Genomic DNA, 18,414 nt, shown 5'->3' on the forward strand with positions numbered 1-18,414 from the left:
ATTTTATAAGCGCTTTACATTTTGGTCTTACTCTTATTAAGATTAAATAACTTATCTTTGTAGAGAATGAATCAAAAAGGGTATAATCATTTGGCAGATGGAAATGAAATTATTTAACAATGTTTTTGAAACTGGTACTCTCTATTTGGTTATATGCGTCAGTGAATTTATTTTACACTTAACTAACTTATCATCACGCTACGGCCAACAGGAGTGGAGCCACGGGGGTGAAACCGCGCAGAGCAGCTAGTAATCTGGGGGCACGGTAGTGCCCCCGCCAAGACTAGCCAAAGAAGAAAGCGAAGCGCACGGGCACTACCTATCTTTTCTCGAAGCGCTTCGACGTTTTTTTGAACCCTCATAACTTGGGTTTGGATTATGCTAGATCAACAAAATTTTCGGGATATATTGTCAATAGCGGACTTATTGAACATATTAAGTTTTAATTACATTAGCTTTTATATTTCAGATTTTATTTATATCTAAAAAACGCTAATTTCGTCACTGACTCACTGATGATCATCAAAATTCTTAAGGTATTTCCTAATGTCCTAGAAAGCTGAAATTTTGTATGTAAGCTAGTATTAGCACACAAACAACAAAAAAATTATAAAACTTGTAACTTTCATCCCCCAACCCCTTAAACTAGGGGATGGGAGTTTGTATGAGACCTGTAATTTTAAATAAAATTTTGATGACGCTAGAGGTCTAATATAATAATCTAAAACTTGGTTCCCCTAGAGATATATATGTATAGGTACTCCTTGTTAAAAAAAATATTTAAAAATTTAATCGACATAATATATCGAGACATATACTTCAGATCAGATCATATAAATATGAATAGAAGTGTTGCGAACGTCTCCTGCCTCTTACGTCCACACAGTAGCTAAAAATAAAAAAAAAATTAAGAATAAGAAAAAATAAGAGAGTGGGCTATAAAAAAAGGCGTCTCTGATGTGCAAGAAATACACCCCAAAAAAAGAAGAAAAAAATATAAAAATTTTTTGTTACAAACAACTTACAAAAAGAAATGAAATCCCACCAAAAACATTTTCATGTAAAATGTTGCCAACCCGAGCCCATATGACTCGCACTGTCAAAAAGTTATCAGATCTAATGTAGAGCCAAGCTTCTAAACACTACATGCCCTAACTCTACAAGGCCTAACTTCACAAACTCTACACCTTAGTCAAAATATGTGGCTGACCGACCACCGACACAGACACCGACACAGACACAGACACCGACACAGACACCGACACAGACACAGACACCGACACAGACACCGACACAGACACAGACACCGACACAGACAGACACAGACACAGACACCGACACCGACACAGACACAGACACATACACAGACACCGACACAGACACAGACACAGACACCGACACCGACACAGACACAGACACAGAAACAGACACAGAAACAGACACAGACACAGACACAGACACCGACACCGACACACATACCGACACAGACACAGACACTGACACAAATACAGACACAGACACAGACACAGACACAGAAACAGACACAGACACAGACACCGACACCGACACAGACACCGACACAGACACCGACACAGACACCGACACAGACACAGACACCGACACAGACACAGACACCGACACAGACACAGACACCGACACAGACATTTGTTAGTAGCGTTCTTGCAAAGGAAAATACCTCTTGGCATGTCTCTGAGGTTTATACTGCGAGCGATCATCGAGCATTATATTGGGAGGTATCGAACGGGCAAGTAAAATCCAGACCGGTGAGGCAAAAATCAAACAGAAACGGCTGGAAGGTCAGTATTTTCGACCCCGAACTCTTCCATGTTACCATGGACGATCGACCAACTCAAGCACGGCATGCGTCGGACAAGGCTCGGGAGATTATCAGGAGAATTACAACTGCTTGTGATGCAACCATGCCTCGAAGACGAACAGGGAACCATCTGCCACCGGTTTACTGGTGGAATGAAAACATTGCCGAGCTAAGGAGGAAATGCATCCGTGCTCGACGACTCTCCCAGAGATGCAGGAAAACACCTCACTTTGAGCAACTCTACAAGAACTATAAGGAAGCTCGCTTAGTGTTAAATAAAGCAATCAAAGAGAGCAAAAGAAACTCTTGGACCAAAATGTTGGAAGAGGTAGAAAGTGATCCCTGGGGTAGACGCTGACACAGACACAGACACCGACACAGACACCGACACCGACACAGACACAGACACAGACACAGACAAAGACACAGACACAGACGCTGACGCTGACACACACACAGACACAGACACAGACACCGACACCAACACCGACACCGACAGAGACACAGACACAGACACCGACACAGACACAGACACCGACACCGACACAGACACAGACACCGACACCGACACCGACACAGACACAGACACCGACACAGACACAGACACAGACACAGACGCTGACACAGACACAAACTCAAACACAGACACAGACACCGACACAGACACAGACACAGACACCGACACCGACACAGACGCTGACACAGACACAGACACAGACTCAGACACAGACACCGACACCGACACCGACACAGACACAGACACAGACACAGACACCGACACCGACACAGACACAGAATCAGACACAGACTCAGACACAGACTCAGACACAGACACAGACACAGACGCTGACACACACACAGACACAGACTCAGACTCAGACACAGACACAGACACGGACACAGACACATTATCAGACACAGACACAGAATCAGACACAGACACAGACACCGACACAGACACAGACACAGACACCGACACAGACACAGACACCGACACAGACGCCGACACAGACACCGACACGGACACAGACACGGACACTGACACTGACACAGACACAGACACAGACACAGAATCAGACACAGACACAGAATCAGACACAGACACAGACACCGACACCGACACAGACACAGACACAGACACCGACACAGAAACAGACACAGACACAGACACTGACACTGACACAGACACCGACACCGACACAGACACCGACACAGACACCGACACAGACACCGACACAGACACCGACACAGACACCGACACAGACACAGACACCGACACAGACACAGACACCGACACAGACACTTGTTAGTAGCGTTCTTGCAAAGGAAAATACCTCTTGGCATGTCTCTGAGGTTTATACTGCGAGCGATCATCGAGCATTATATTGGGAGGTATCGAACGGGCAAGTAAAATCCAGACCGGTGAGGCAAAAATCAAACAGAAACGGCTGGAAGGTCAGTATTTTCGACCCCGAACTCTTCCATGTTACCATGGACGATCGACCAACTCAAGCACGGCATGCGTCGGACAAGGCTCGGGAGATTATCAGGAGAATTACAACTGCTTGTGATGCAACCATGCCTCGAAGACGAACAGGGAACCATCTGCCACCGGTTTACTGGTGGAATGAAAACATTGCCGAGCTAAGGAGGAAATGCATCCGTGCTCGACGACTCTCCCAGAGATGCAGGAAAACACCTCACTTTGAGCAACTCTACAAGAACTATAAGGAAGCTCGCTTAGTGTTAAATAAAGCAATCAAAGAGAGCAAAAGAAACTCTTGGACCAAAATGTTGGAAGAGGTAGAAAGTGATCCCTGGGGTAGACGCTGACACAGACACAGACACCGACACAGACACCGACACCGACACAGACACAGACACAGACACAGACACAGACACAGACACAGACACAGACAAAGACACGGACACAGACACAGACGCTGACGCTGACACACACACAGACACAGACACAGACACCGACACCGACACCAACACCGACACCGACAGAGACACAGACACAGACACCGACACCGACACCGACACAGACACAGACACCGACACCGACACCGACACAGACACAGACCCCGACACCGACACAGACGCTGACACAGACACAGACACAGACTCAGACACAGACACCGACACCGACACCGACACAGACACAGACACAGACACAGACACCGACACCGACACCGACACAGACACAGAATCAGACACAGACTCAGACACCGACACAGACGCTGACACAGACACAGACACAGACTCAGACACAGACACCGACACCGACACCGACACAGACACAGACACAGACACAGACACCGACACCGACACCGACACAGACACAGAATCAGACACAGACTCAGACACAGACTCAGACACAGACACAGACACAGACACAGACGCTGACACACACACAGACACAGACTCAGACACAGACACAGACACGGACACAGACACATAATCAGACACAGACACAGAATCAGACACAGACACAGACACCGACACAGACACCGACACAGACACAGACACCGACACAGACGCCGACACAGACGCCGACACAGACACCGACACAGACACGGACACTGACACTGACACAGACACAGACACAGACACAGACACAGAATCAGACACAGACACAGAATCAGACACAGACACAGACACCGACACCGACACAGACACAGACACAGACACCGACACAGACACAGACACCGACACAGACGCCGACACAGACACCGACACAGACACCGACACAGACACAGACACAGAATCAGACACAGACTCAGACACAGACACAGACACAGACGCTGACGCTGACACACACACAGACACAGACACAGACTCAGACACAGACACCGACACCGACACCAACACCGACACAGACACAGACACCGACACCGACACAGACACAGACACCGACACCGACACACACACAGACACAGACTCAGACACAGACACCGACACCGACACCAACACCGACACCGACACAGACACAGACACCGACACCGACACAGACACAGACACCGACACAGACACAGACACAGACGCTGACACAGACACAAACTCAAACACAGACACAGACACCGACACCGACACCGACACCGACACAGACACAGACACAGACCCCGACACCGACACCGACACAGACGCTGACACAGACACAGACACAGACACCGACACCGACACCGACACAGACACAGACACAGACACAGACACCGACACCGACACAGACACAGAATCAGACACAGACTCAGACACAGACTCAGACACAGACACAGACACAGACGCTGACACACACACAGACACAGACTCAGACTCAGACACAGACACAGACACAGACACGGACACAGACACATAATCAGACACAGACACAGACACAGAATCAGACACAGACACAGACACCGACACAGACACCGACACAGACACCGACACAGACGCCGACACAGACACCGACACAGACACGGACACAGACACGGACACTGACACAGACACAGACACAGACACAGACACAGAATCAGACACAGACACAGAATCAGACACAGACACAGACACCGACACCGACACAGACACAGACACCGACACAGACACAGACACCGACACAGACGCCGACACAGACACCGACACAGACACAGACACCGACACAGACACCGACACAGACACAGACACAGAATCAGACACAGACTCAGACACAGACTCAGACACGGACACAGACACAGACGCTGACGCTGACACACACACAGACACAGACACAGACTCAGACACAGACACCGACACCAACACCGACACAGACACAGACACCGACACCGACACCGACACAGACACAGACACCGACACCGACACACACACAGACACAGACTCAGACACAGACACCGACACCGACACCAACACCGACACCGACACAGACACAGACACCGACACAGACACAGACACAGACACAGACACAGACACAGTCTCAGACACCGACACAGACACAGACGCTGACACAGACACAGACTCAGACACAGACACAGACACAGACACCGACACAGACACAGTTCACACAGACACAGACACAGAATCAGACACAGACTCAGACACAGACACAGACACAGACGCTGACACAGACACCGACACCGACACAGACACAGACGCTGCCACAGACACAGACTCAGACACAGACACCGACACAGAAACAGACACGGACACGGACACGGACACGGACACGTACACGGACACGGACACAGACACCGACACCGACACCGACACAGACACGGACACGGACACGGACACGGACACGGACACGGACACGGGCACGGACACGGACACGGACACGGACACAGACACAGACACAGACACCGACACAGACACAGGCACAGGCACAGACACAGACGCTGACACAGACACAGACACAGACACAGACACAGACACCGACACCGACACCAACACAGACACAGACACCAACACAGACACAGACACAGACACAGACACAGACTCAGACACAGACACAGACACCGACACAGACACAGACACAGACACCGAAACAGACACAGACACAGACGCTGACACAGACACAGACTCAGACACAGACACAGACACCGACACCGACACCGACACAGACACAGAATCAGACACAGACTCAGACACAGACACAGACGCTGACACACACACAGACACAGACTCAGACACAGACACAGACACAGACGCTGACACAGACACAGACACAGACTCAGACACAGACACTGACACCAACACCGACACCGACACAGACACAGACACAGACACCGACACCGACACCGACACAGACACAGACACAGACTCAGACACCGACACCGACACAGACACAGACACAGACACAGACACGGACACTAGGGCATGCAGAACCGAGTCCGGTTCCAAGTTTCTGAAACCCGGTTCCAAATCGAGCTCAGAACCGGGTAGAACCGGGTTACCCGGTTCTTTTATAATACCTCGGAAAAAAAACGAAATTAAACAAAAGTTACTGTAAAAGTACCTGATGGGCCTTTTTAGGGTTCCGTAGCCAAAATGGCAAAAACGGAACCCTTATAGTTTCGTCATGTCCGTCTGTCCGTCTGTCCGTCTGTCCGTCTGTCACAGCCGATTTACTCGGAAACTATAAGTACTACAGTGATGAAATTTGATGGGAATATGTGTTGTATGAACCGCTACAAAAATATGACACTAAATAGTAAAAAAAAGAATTGGAGGTGGGGCCCCCCATACATGTAACTGAGGGATGAAATTTTTTTTTTCGATGTACATACCCGTGTGGGGTATCAATGGAAAGGTCTTTTAAAATGATATAAAGTTTTCTAAAAAACATTTTTCTTAAAGTGAACGGTTTTTGAGATATCAGCTCTCAAAGTCGTAAAAAGTATGTCCCCCCCCTCTATTTTTATAACTACGGGGTATAAAATTCTAAAAAAAATAGAGGTGATGCATGCTAATTAACTCTTTCAACGATTTTTGGTTTGATCAAAGTATCTCTTATAGTTTTTGAGATAGGTTGATTTAACTGTAAATAATAAGTTTATTATATTTGCTGCTACGGAACCCTTTGTGCGCGAGCCCGACTCGCACTTGGCCGGTTTTTATTTTACGCGGCTTGTGTCGGGTTCATACGCACTATGCGGGTAGCCGTCCGGCTGACCGCAAGCACAATTATGTACGTAATATTCATTTCTATGCGCACTGCGATGCGGCTACCCGCAGACCGCTCCGGTTGCTCGGAGAGCTGCGGCCCGAGTGACGGCCAGCCGGACGGTTGCTATACGCACTGTGCGGTTCAGTCTGCGGCTGCCCGCCATTGAGTGAGTGTGTGCACGTGGTTGCAAAATGCTTGCTCTCATCTCGTGTTTGCAAATAAGGATGCACCCAGTACTTCTTTCTTTGCTTTTCTTCTATACGTAACGTGTGTAAATGTAGTAAATAGCTGCAACTTCTTCCATTTCCATCTTTGAAATGGATCGACATGACCGCAAATCGCAACGGTTCTTCAACCGCACTATGCGGGTAGCCGCATTGCGGGTAGCCGTCCGGCTGGCCGCATTCGCAACCGCATCCTGCGGTCAGCCGGACGGCTACCCGCAATGCGGCTACCCGCATAGTGCGTATGAACCCTTATTTTATTAAATTAATAAAGAAACAAAATTTCAATACTTCTCTTTATTTATCAGTCTTATAAAAGTACCTTGTTATCATAATATCACCTATAAACTTAAACCTTATTCATTAACTGTAAACATGGGCGTAGCCACGGTGGGGCAGGGTGGCGCGTTTGCACCACCCAGGCTTTGACCTGGAAGGTACCTAACTAAATCTAAAAATTGAATTATCCAGGTACTAACTACTAAGCTTAATATCCGTAAGAAAATTCACACTCGATTCTCGAAAGTCGACAGTCGACACAGAAAATGAGATCAAAACATTAGTATTATTTACCTCTACAATGACTGATTAACAAATAATTGTCATACGCCCAGCGACCAAACGGCTGAAGATAGGGACACATTTTGGATCTATTTCGTGATGTGGTAGGTGAACAATAAGGTGTTTTGAATAAGAATAATTCGAATAACGAATTACACACGAAAAAAGAAAATAGCTGAGGCTTCTATGTTACATAAGCTGTAAGAAAAATGAGTGTAGTACAGTTAGTTACCCCACTATTTTATCCAATTTCAATTTTGTTTTAAGTTTCACGTTCTAAAGAACGTGTCACGTGAGTTACAACTCAAAAAAATATGGGCCTTAGAAAAAAAAACTTTCAGAAAATATTACACAGAATAAAGTGAGTGTTATAAAAAAGTTTTCAAAGTAAAGAAGATGCCATCGCAAATGCCATCGCAAATGCGTTCGCAAGCGCGATCGCAAGCGCGTTCGCAAGCGCGTTCGCAAGCGCGTTCGCAGGCGCGTTCGCAGGCGCGTTCGCAGGCGCGTTCGCAGGCGCGTTCGCAGGCGCGTTCGCAGGCGCGTTCGCAGGTGCGTTCGCAGGCGCGTTCGCAGGCGCGTTCGCAGGCGCGTTCGCAGGCGCGTTCGCAGGCGCGTTCGCAGGCGCGTTCGCAAGCGCGTTCGCAAGCGCGTTCGCGCAGGCGCGTTCGCGCAGGCGCGTTCGCAGGCGCGTTCGCAGGCGCGTTCCCAGGCGCGTTCGCAGGCGCGTTCGCAGGCGCGTGACACCAACACCGACACCGACACAGACACAGACACAGACACCGACACAGACACAGACTCAGACACAGACACCGACACAGACACAGACACCGACACCGACACCGACACAGACACAGACACAAACACAGACTCAGACACAGACACCGATACAGACACAGACACAGACACAGACTCAGACACCGACACCGACACAGACACAGACTCAGACACAGACACAGACACAGACACCGACACAGACGCTGACACAGACACAGACTCAGACACAGACACCGACACCGACACAGACACAGACACAGACACCGACACAGACACAGACACAGACACAGATACCGACACCGACACCGACACCAACACAGACACAGACACCAACACAGACACAGACTCAGACACAGACACAGACACCGACACAGACACAGACACCGATACAGACACAGACACAGACGCTGACACAGACACAGACACAGACACAGACACCGATACAGACACAGACACAGACACAGACGCTGACACAGACACAACTTGGTTCCCCTAGATATATATATGTATAGGTACTCCTTGTTAAAAAAAAATTAAAACTTTAATCGACATACTTATAAAATTTTGTTACAAACAACTTACAAAAAGAAATGAAATCCCACCAAAAACATTTTCATGTAAAATGTTGCCAAGACGAGCCCATATGACTCGCACTGTCAAAAAGTTATCAGATCTCATGTAGAGCGAAGCTTCTAACACTACACGCCCTAACTCTACAAGGCCTAACTTCACAAACTCTACACCTTAATCAAAATATGTGGCTTGGCCGTTCGTTACTACAAGAACTATTGTATAACACAAAAGTAATGCACAGTGAATTAATTTTTCACCTTACGCCGATGTGAATGTAGCGAAATGGCCAAGCCACATATTTTGACTAAGGTGTAGAGTTTGTGAAGTTAGGCCTTGTAGAGTTAGGGCGTGTAGTGTTAAAGCTTCGCTCTACATGAGATCTGATAACTTTTTGACAGTGCGAGTCATATGGGCTCGTCTTGGCAACATTTTACATGAAAATGTTTTTGGTGGGATACATATTTTCTGTCCTAATGCAAAACAAACATAAGTTTTACAATAGACCTATCCGATATCAGTACCTATCCGATAGAAATTTCAGCTTTATAACTCAACGTGATTTTGAGACAAACAGACGGACACGGACAAGAAAGTGATCATTTAAGGGTTCCGTTTTTTCGTTCCTTTAGAGGTTCGGAACCCTAAGAATATTGTCATTGACTTACTTGCTCTGTGGTCATTGATTAAAAGTTAAAAAAATAAAACACTGAAAAATAGAAATATTGTTTTATTGCCATCAACAAGTTAATATCGAAATCAGATCTCTAAGTATTATAACATTTTCTACGAAAAATAATAGTATTATTCAAGGTCAAAATTTTATAAGGCGATTTCTATGAAGCGTGATGAAACCCTAAAATATAGATAGGGAGGCGAAGAGGGGAATTTTCTGCAATACTCGAGCGTGGCAGTTTAAGATATGAGAGATACCTTAGACCTAATAGAACAACCTTGTTCACTATTTAGCTCTTTAAGTAGTGACGCGCGCCCAGGATAGACGATCAGATTAGTAAAAAAAAATCGATAGTCTGAAATACTCGAGCGCGTCAGATTAAGATATTGGGGGTTGATTTTAGTGTTTTAAGACTAAATTTAACTAATCTGACGATAAGTCCTTGACGCCGCCAAGTTATAGGGTCGCGAACTTGTAAAAAAAAAACGTTAATCCGGCATTCTCGAGCGCGATTGTTTTTATTTTTATTTTGAAGAATATAATCTAAAACTAACTAAAAATACAAAATCTGCCGGTTTCCGCGTGACCGGAAGTCTGGAGGAGCCATTTCGTCTTCCGAAAAACGCGTTGCAGTATATAAGTCGCGAACGATACATTTTACAAAAAAAAAAGTTTGAATAAACAGAAAAGGTAATTTTATTTTACACAAAAAAGGTCTCTTTACATTTTTGTCCAAAGTTAAAACTTTTTGACTTGAAGCATCATAAAAACTCAAACTCCCGGTTTTTTGAGTATATCTCGAAAACTGAGGGTGTTAAGAAAAATTGATATGAAATAACGATGATTAAAAAAAAGAAACTCTCAAACCTTTTTCGGTCAGATTAAGAGAACCCACCAACATTTTTGTCAGATTAAGAAAATATGCTTTCAGGAGACCGAGATAAACCTCCCCTATGAAAATCTGACGCGCTCGAGTATTTCAAAAGGACTTTTTTTTTCTGCATTTTCAAAAATTCATCGTAACTTATCGTCACGCCGAAATCGTCAGTTTTTTTAAGGGGAGCTTCCTTGGGGCCTACTTAACACCCCTTCCGAAAATCTGACGCGCTCGAGTAAATTTTTTTTTTGTGCATTTTTGACGAATTAATATGCCTAGCCCCACCACGCAAACCGGCAGATTAGTATACCGTTGTTATCAGAGGCACTTGGGGCATACGTAGTATGAATATCTGACGCGCTCGAGAATGCCCAAGTAACTATTTTTTTTTACATTTTTGTAAATCCGTACACGCCAAACCCACCGCTAAAATGGTTTTTACCATAGAAGCTTTTCTTTTCGAAATTATTTTATCTATCGATTTTGATAAGTCTCGACGGTGCCGTTTAATTACGCTATTTAGCTACCTCGCCTCCCTATCTAATAGAAACTATGAACATTACAAAAAATACACATAGGTATTTAATAATAATATATACCAAAATACGAAGTAGGTAAACTATTTGTCCCATTTTTTTTATTTGAAGTGATAACTTCAGGAGTAAATTGATATACATTATACCTAGCATAAAATAATATTGTATATAGGATGTCTCACCGTCGATCTACTAAGCTGAAAGGGACTTTTAGCATATTAAAAAGAAAGAAGTATGTTATCTTCGAATAAAGGTACATCGCGCCGTCTTGTCTGTATGTATGTACGCTTAGCCATGCCGCTCGGTTCCTACTCGTTTACCGGTCTCGTGAGGGCCGCGCCGTTGTTTTGAGCAGGTGTGTGAGGTGTCTGTTTATACAAAAATTTAAAATATCAATGTGACAAGTGGCAACCCTGCGCCTCGTCAGTTGGAAGTTTGTCTACTTCTCTCTTTTTACTATGCTTTTAGCTTACACTGATTTCGTAAAATTAACGTAGAGGGACACATTGTATATAAAAAGCAATGACATGATTACAGTTAATATTTTATAAATAAAATAATACCAATATCTAATCAATATGAAATTATCATAAGCAAAATGAGATTGATTATTGAAAATTAAATCAGTAAATTGGTTTTCCAATGATTGGCGTGGACTAGAGTAGCCATTATACAAATTAAAATAAGATTGATTTAAAAAAATCATTTATATGATAGGTATTCAATTCAATACACATTCACTAAGCAAAAAGTTGCAGATTATGCTTATACCATAAAAACCTTATACCATAAATATCTATGATTTTTTCTAATGAGTAATGTGCAACATGTTTATTACTCTACTTCTACTTATTCAAGTATATAAGAATGTTTGTGTAAATATTACGTAATGAAATACAGATTATGCTTACATAACACATACTTTCAGTACTAACACATAATATGCAAAATTTGCAGTTTGTAGTTAAAAATTTATATAGTCGTCAACATTAATTTGATGCAATTACTTATAAATGCCAGTATATACACGTTTTTTCAATGTACATGCTGATATAAAAACTATACATTTACAGAAATAAGGCAAATAAGTTTTTCACTTTGTTGTGACAATATTTTCTGTATAAAATATAATCTCTAACTTAGTAGATACTAAAAAAAATATTAATTCTCCTCATTCCAAACTCTAATCAGTTCCTCTTTATCATCATATCCATGAGACGCTATCACATCCTTGTATCCAACTTTAGTATACTTCTTTTTATAAAAGTGAAAATTTGGACAGTGCGTTGGTTCAATACCGACTTTCTTGGCCACTATTCCGAGATATATATCATCGAAACGGAAATGTTTTACAAATAAACTTGCTACATATAACATCTTCATAGATTTATTGGATAGAACAAACGCCCCTGCGGTAACATACGGCGGCCACTTGTCCCACGGATATTCTTCTAAAGACACCCTCCATTTACTCGAACGAAATCGCTGTGGAATGGATTTGAAGACGTAACCAGCGAATAACACTCTCTCTTTCTCACTTTTCACGCTGTCTTCTTCACTATCAACGTAACTCAACAAATTTTTCACAGAAATGTACATGTCATCATCTGTAAATAGATAGTAATCAGCTATTGGACAATGCTCGTACAACCAGCGGAATGACATCATAGTTTTTATTGTATTATTAAAATATGTATCTAGAAAATCGATTTGTATTATGTCTTTGTATTGCGCCATTTCTTCATCTATTTTTATTTGAGTTTCCGACTTTGGTTCTTTATCTATGCCTAGGAAAAATAAAGTTTGGACTGTCTTTCCAGGCACTACGTTTTCTTTAGCGAATGTCTGTCGTATCGCCGATCGTTGGTCAAAATGGCCCATCGCTGATTTAACTATAATGAATAAATCCAATTGTTTCATTGTAGAACATTTTCCTGAATTAGTCAAGAACCTATAAGGATAATAGTTTATCGGTGTGACACTGGGCTTTTTTCCTGATAGTATATCATTCACAATTGGTCGAATGTCAATATTTAAAGGATAATCGAAGTTATTTTCGAAACTCTTGGAAAACACATAGTCACTGACACCAAAGAAATAGTAAATGTACAATAACACACATACACTAACACAATATTGATAAATGTTTTTTCTTCTCATTTTGAACATTGTAGTTTGCTTCAGGTTCTGGAAAAAATAAAATTTCAACTGAATCAATGTTGAATCTATATATTATATAAAACTCAAAGGTGACTGATATAGTGATCTATCAACGCACAGCCCAAACCACTGGACGAATCGGGCTGAAATTTGGCATGCAGGTAGACGTTAAGACGGAGGTGTCCCCTAAGAAAGGATTTTGATCAATTCTACCCCCAAGGTTATAATATAGGGGATGAAAATTTGTATCATGTTTATTAATCTTATCCACGCAAGCAAAGCTGCGGGCAACAGCTAGTATTATAATAAATTTATAACATTTAAACAGATAAATAAAGGTTCAGGTTCTGGCTTTGTTTCCTGGTGAGGTTTAAAAACAAAAAAATGTCTCGGTTCCGGCAGGACACAGAAATATTGTACCTATGTAGTATGTACTATGAAGTAATTTGTGATAGGCTGATGACCGGCTAAGTGAACTTGGCACCTGACTTTACAAAAAATCACAATTTATGTGTTCATTTACATCGTCTCAGTTTTCAAATATTATTAATTAATAATTAATAATATTAAATAGTTTCGAACCTAAGTTTTTAACGGATTTTAAACACAGAGACTCCCCGTGGCCATGCTTGCTGCAAAGTGTGCTAAGCATTAGAATAATAATATAATTAATAAATCGCATTTAAAATCTGTTAAAATCTTTAATTTATAAATGTACAATACTAGCGTAAAATCAAACACAGTAAAATAGAATTATTAAATAATACTTACATAACCTTATAGAGAGGTATCAACGGTAGAGCTTATAGACACCGGTGGAAGATAATGATTCCGAATCATGCTGTGCAGGCGAGCTATTTCACTGTCCATACTCTCCAATTCCCGGATCATTTGTGTGAACTGTACTATACCTGAAAAAAACATTATCATAATTAGAACTACTGGTCCGATTTGAAAAAATTTTTTGGTTTGATAGCCCATTTATCGAGGAAGGCTATAGGCTATATATCATCACGCTAAGACAAGCGAAGCAATGTGAGTAAAACCGCAGGGCGTAGCTAGTTCAAAAATAAAATGTTTTAAAACATATGCATTAAATACAAGGTCTGAATTCCATTGACTGTAACTACAATTCTATACTATCTAACAAATATCTATGTGATATAAATAAATGCATGAATGCTTTTAAAAGTCTACAATAATAAATACCACAATAACAGGCAGTCTTATCATTGCTATAGTAATTCCTAGCATACAGCAATAAAAAAAACAATGTGTTTTGTAATAGTATATTGCTTTTAGCCAATGTACAATACAAACTCTAATTTTATTCTCTAGGTATCACAAAAAAAGGAATCATATTTAAAGCCAATTGCTTACAGGAATAGGTAAATAATAGCACTATAATGTAATAACTCTAGTAGTTTCAAAGTAATTGATACTATATATTACAATAATTGCTATATTTATATTACCAAGCTTACCTTCTCGAGTACAAACAAATCCATGTCGTTTAATTGTTTCTATTTCAATCTGAACAACCATTGGAAAAACCAGTTGCATCATTTTCAACATTTCATTACCGGCGGCTTCCTTAGCCTCGTCTAATTTGGAGGCATAGTCGGGCGATTCCAATGTATTTATCACCTCATTTAGTATGGTTCTCATCTGTTCTACAGATATGCTTTGTGGCGATGCCATCGTTAGCGTCCTTCATGTAATATTTTTTTCACTAAGTTAAAATATAAAACAAAGAAACTACAATTTGCAAGTTCAATAATTGTTATAAAAACAATAATGTACTATCTGAAACATGAATTAAAAATATAGATATTGTTCAATTTACAACTTTGTCTTTAAAAGGCATCAGATTTGAAACTTATTTATTCCAATAGCCAAGCAACTTTTAAAAAGGAAATAATAATAATCGTATTTATATGCCCAAAAAAGTTGACATCACAGAGTGAGATCACAGATTAAGTATTAGTCACAGAGCAAGTATGGATAGACATGTCTGTTGACCACAGTTGACAGTTCAACAGATAAAATAATGAGATTAATTTACATAGATTATCCAATATGTACATGCCCTTGGTACATGCCAATAACAAAAAAAGAACGTGTTTACGCGTCCGAAGTAAAACTTCTTTATTCCAAAATCGTCGCCTTTAAATTTACTCTATTAATGCGCCTAAAGAAGTTTCACTTCAACAACCGCTTTTTCTTAAATCCATACGGACGTATTAAGTAAATAGTTAAAATAAAATAAAAATAACATTTATTTGCCTAAAACATGGTGTGACTTGAAATAGTTGTTCATCATGTTTAGCTTTGTTTAAAGCATGCAAATAAATGCTTAAAATGAAATTAATTATGTAACATTAGATATTAAATCTACATCCCGATACAATAGATTGAAATATCATTCTACGGTTTTTAAAACTTTTTAAATCTATACTAAGCTTAAATATTATACATACGATATAAAAATTAACATTTAGTCAAAAATTTTTGACGTGACAACGTCTTATAATTCGATAGCCGGCTGCACGCACAAAAAAACATGACTCATGCGGCGTTACCTGAGGCGTTCCATGTAGGCTTGAAGTGCAAGCGAGAGCGCGGAACGAGCGACGAAGAAGCACAATAGGCCGTTGTCACGTTCAACTATCGTCAGTAAACCGACTTTACAGACAACCAATTTTTTATCACAATAAGCAAACTGTATACAGCTCGTTAAAAATGGCAAATTTAAATTAATTATTGTTGGCGTAGTAGTAGTTGTTGGTTGGTGTAGTCAGTTCATTGATAGATAGGGAGGCGAAGAGGGGAATTTTCTGCAATACTCGAGCGTGGCAGTTTAAGATATGAGAGATACCTTAGACCTAATAGAACAACCTTGTTAACTATTTAGCTCTTTAAGTAGTGACGCGCGCCCAGGATAGACGATCAGATTAGTAAAAAAAAATCGATAGTCTGAAATACTCGAGCGCGTCAGATTAAGATATTGGGGGTTGATTTTAGTGTTTTAAGACTAAATTTAACTAATCTGACGATAAGTCCTTGACGCCGCCAAGTTATAGGGTCGCGAACTTGTAAAAAAAAAACGTTAATCCGGCATTCTCGAGCGCGATTGTTTTTATTTTTATTTTGAAGAATATAATCTAAAACTTACTAAAAATACAAAATCTGCCGGTTTCCGCGTGACCGGAAGTCTGGAGGAGCCATTTCGTCTTCCGAAAAACGCGTTGCAGTATATAAGTCGCGAACGATACATTTTACAAAAAAAAAAGTTTGAATAAACAAAAAAGGTAATTTTATTTTACACAAAAAAGGTCTCTTTACATTTTTGTCCAAAGTTAAAACTTTTTGACTTGAAGCATCATAAAAACTCAAACTCCCGGTTTTTTGAGTATATCTCGAAAACTGTGGGTGTTAAGAAAAATTGATATGAAATAACGATGATTAAAAAAAAGAAACTCTCAAACCTTTTTCGGTCAGATTAAGAGAACCCACCAACATTTTTGTCAGATTAAGAAAATATGCTTTCAGGAGACCGAGATAAACCTCCCCTATGAAAATCTGACGCGCTCGAGTATTTCAAAAGGACTTTTTTTTTCTGCATTTTCAAAAATTTATCGTAACTTATCGTCACGCCGAAATCGTCAGTTTTTTTAAGGGGAGCTTCCTTGGGGCCTACTTAACACCCCTTCCGAAAATCTGACGCGCTCGAGTAAATTTTTTTTTTGTGCATTTTTGACGAATTAATATGCCTAGCCCCACCACGCAAACCGGCAGATTAGTATACCGTTGTTATCAGAGGCACTTGGGGCATACGTAGTATGAATATCTGACGCGCTCGAGAATGCCCAAGTAACTATTTTTTTTTACATTTTTGAAAATCCGTACACGCCAAACCCACCGCTAAAATGGTTTTTACCATAGAAGCTTTTCTTTTCGAAATCATTTTATCTATCGATTTTGATAAGTCTCGACGGCGCCGTTTAATTACGCCATTTAGCTACCTCGCCTCCCTATCTATGAAGTTTCAATGAACTGACTACACCACAGACTACCCATTGAGCTATTATTACTACTTACTGCAGAGAACACAACACGAACGAAATCTGTGCTGCAAGCGCGGCGGCGCGCGCGGGGCGGCTAGTAACTAGTAAGTAGATTAAGCGATGTCATCGACTCACCGCCATAGAGGCGACACTTTGTAAATATTCTGCCTATTACTTATCAATTAAAAACAATCAATGTAACAAAAAATATAATTAATCTTATAAAGTAATTACTAAAACTTATCAATTAAAAAAATCACGCGTGGTAGGGATAAGAAAAAGATGGCGCGTAATTGAAAAATGTCACGCGTAACGAAAAAATGTTACACTAAATTTTTTCCAACCCCGATTAAGAAGTTTCACTTCAAAAACTATCAATGTAACAAAGAAAAAATGATACGTAGGTAATTAATTTTCATCTTTCATGATTTAACCTTTTTTCATAATATCCACAGACAGTACTTTCTTTTCCAAATGTGCAAAATTAT

At 41.6% G+C, this 18,414-nt stretch overlaps 2 protein-coding genes across 2 annotated transcripts; both read right to left on the reverse strand.

Moving 5' to 3' along the window:
- Window positions 1–11,711: 11,711 nt before the first annotated feature.
- Window positions 11,712–13,868, reverse strand: LOC123695538 (beta-1,3-galactosyltransferase brn). The gene has a single exon (XM_045641414.1). The coding sequence runs from the start codon at window positions 13,866–13,868 to the stop codon at window positions 12,861–12,863; it is 1,008 nt and encodes a 335-aa protein (XP_045497370.1). The 3' UTR covers window positions 11,712–12,860.
- Window positions 13,752–15,823, reverse strand: LOC123695539 (protein C10). The gene is made up of 3 exons (XM_045641416.1): window positions 15,344–15,823; window positions 14,631–14,770; window positions 13,752–13,886 (listed from the first exon to the last, which is right to left on the reverse strand). Exons 1-2 carry the CDS (start codon window positions 15,558–15,560, stop codon window positions 14,637–14,639), a joined length of 351 nt encoding a protein of 116 aa, XP_045497372.1. The 5' UTR covers window positions 15,561–15,823; the 3' UTR covers window positions 13,752–13,886; window positions 14,631–14,636.
- Window positions 15,824–18,414: the final 2,591 nt, after the last annotated feature.

Source organism: Colias croceus, chromosome 11, assembly GCF_905220415.1.
Source record: "Colias croceus chromosome 11, ilColCroc2.1".
In the NCBI taxonomy this organism is placed as follows: Eukaryota; Metazoa; Arthropoda; class Insecta; order Lepidoptera; family Pieridae; genus Colias; species Colias croceus.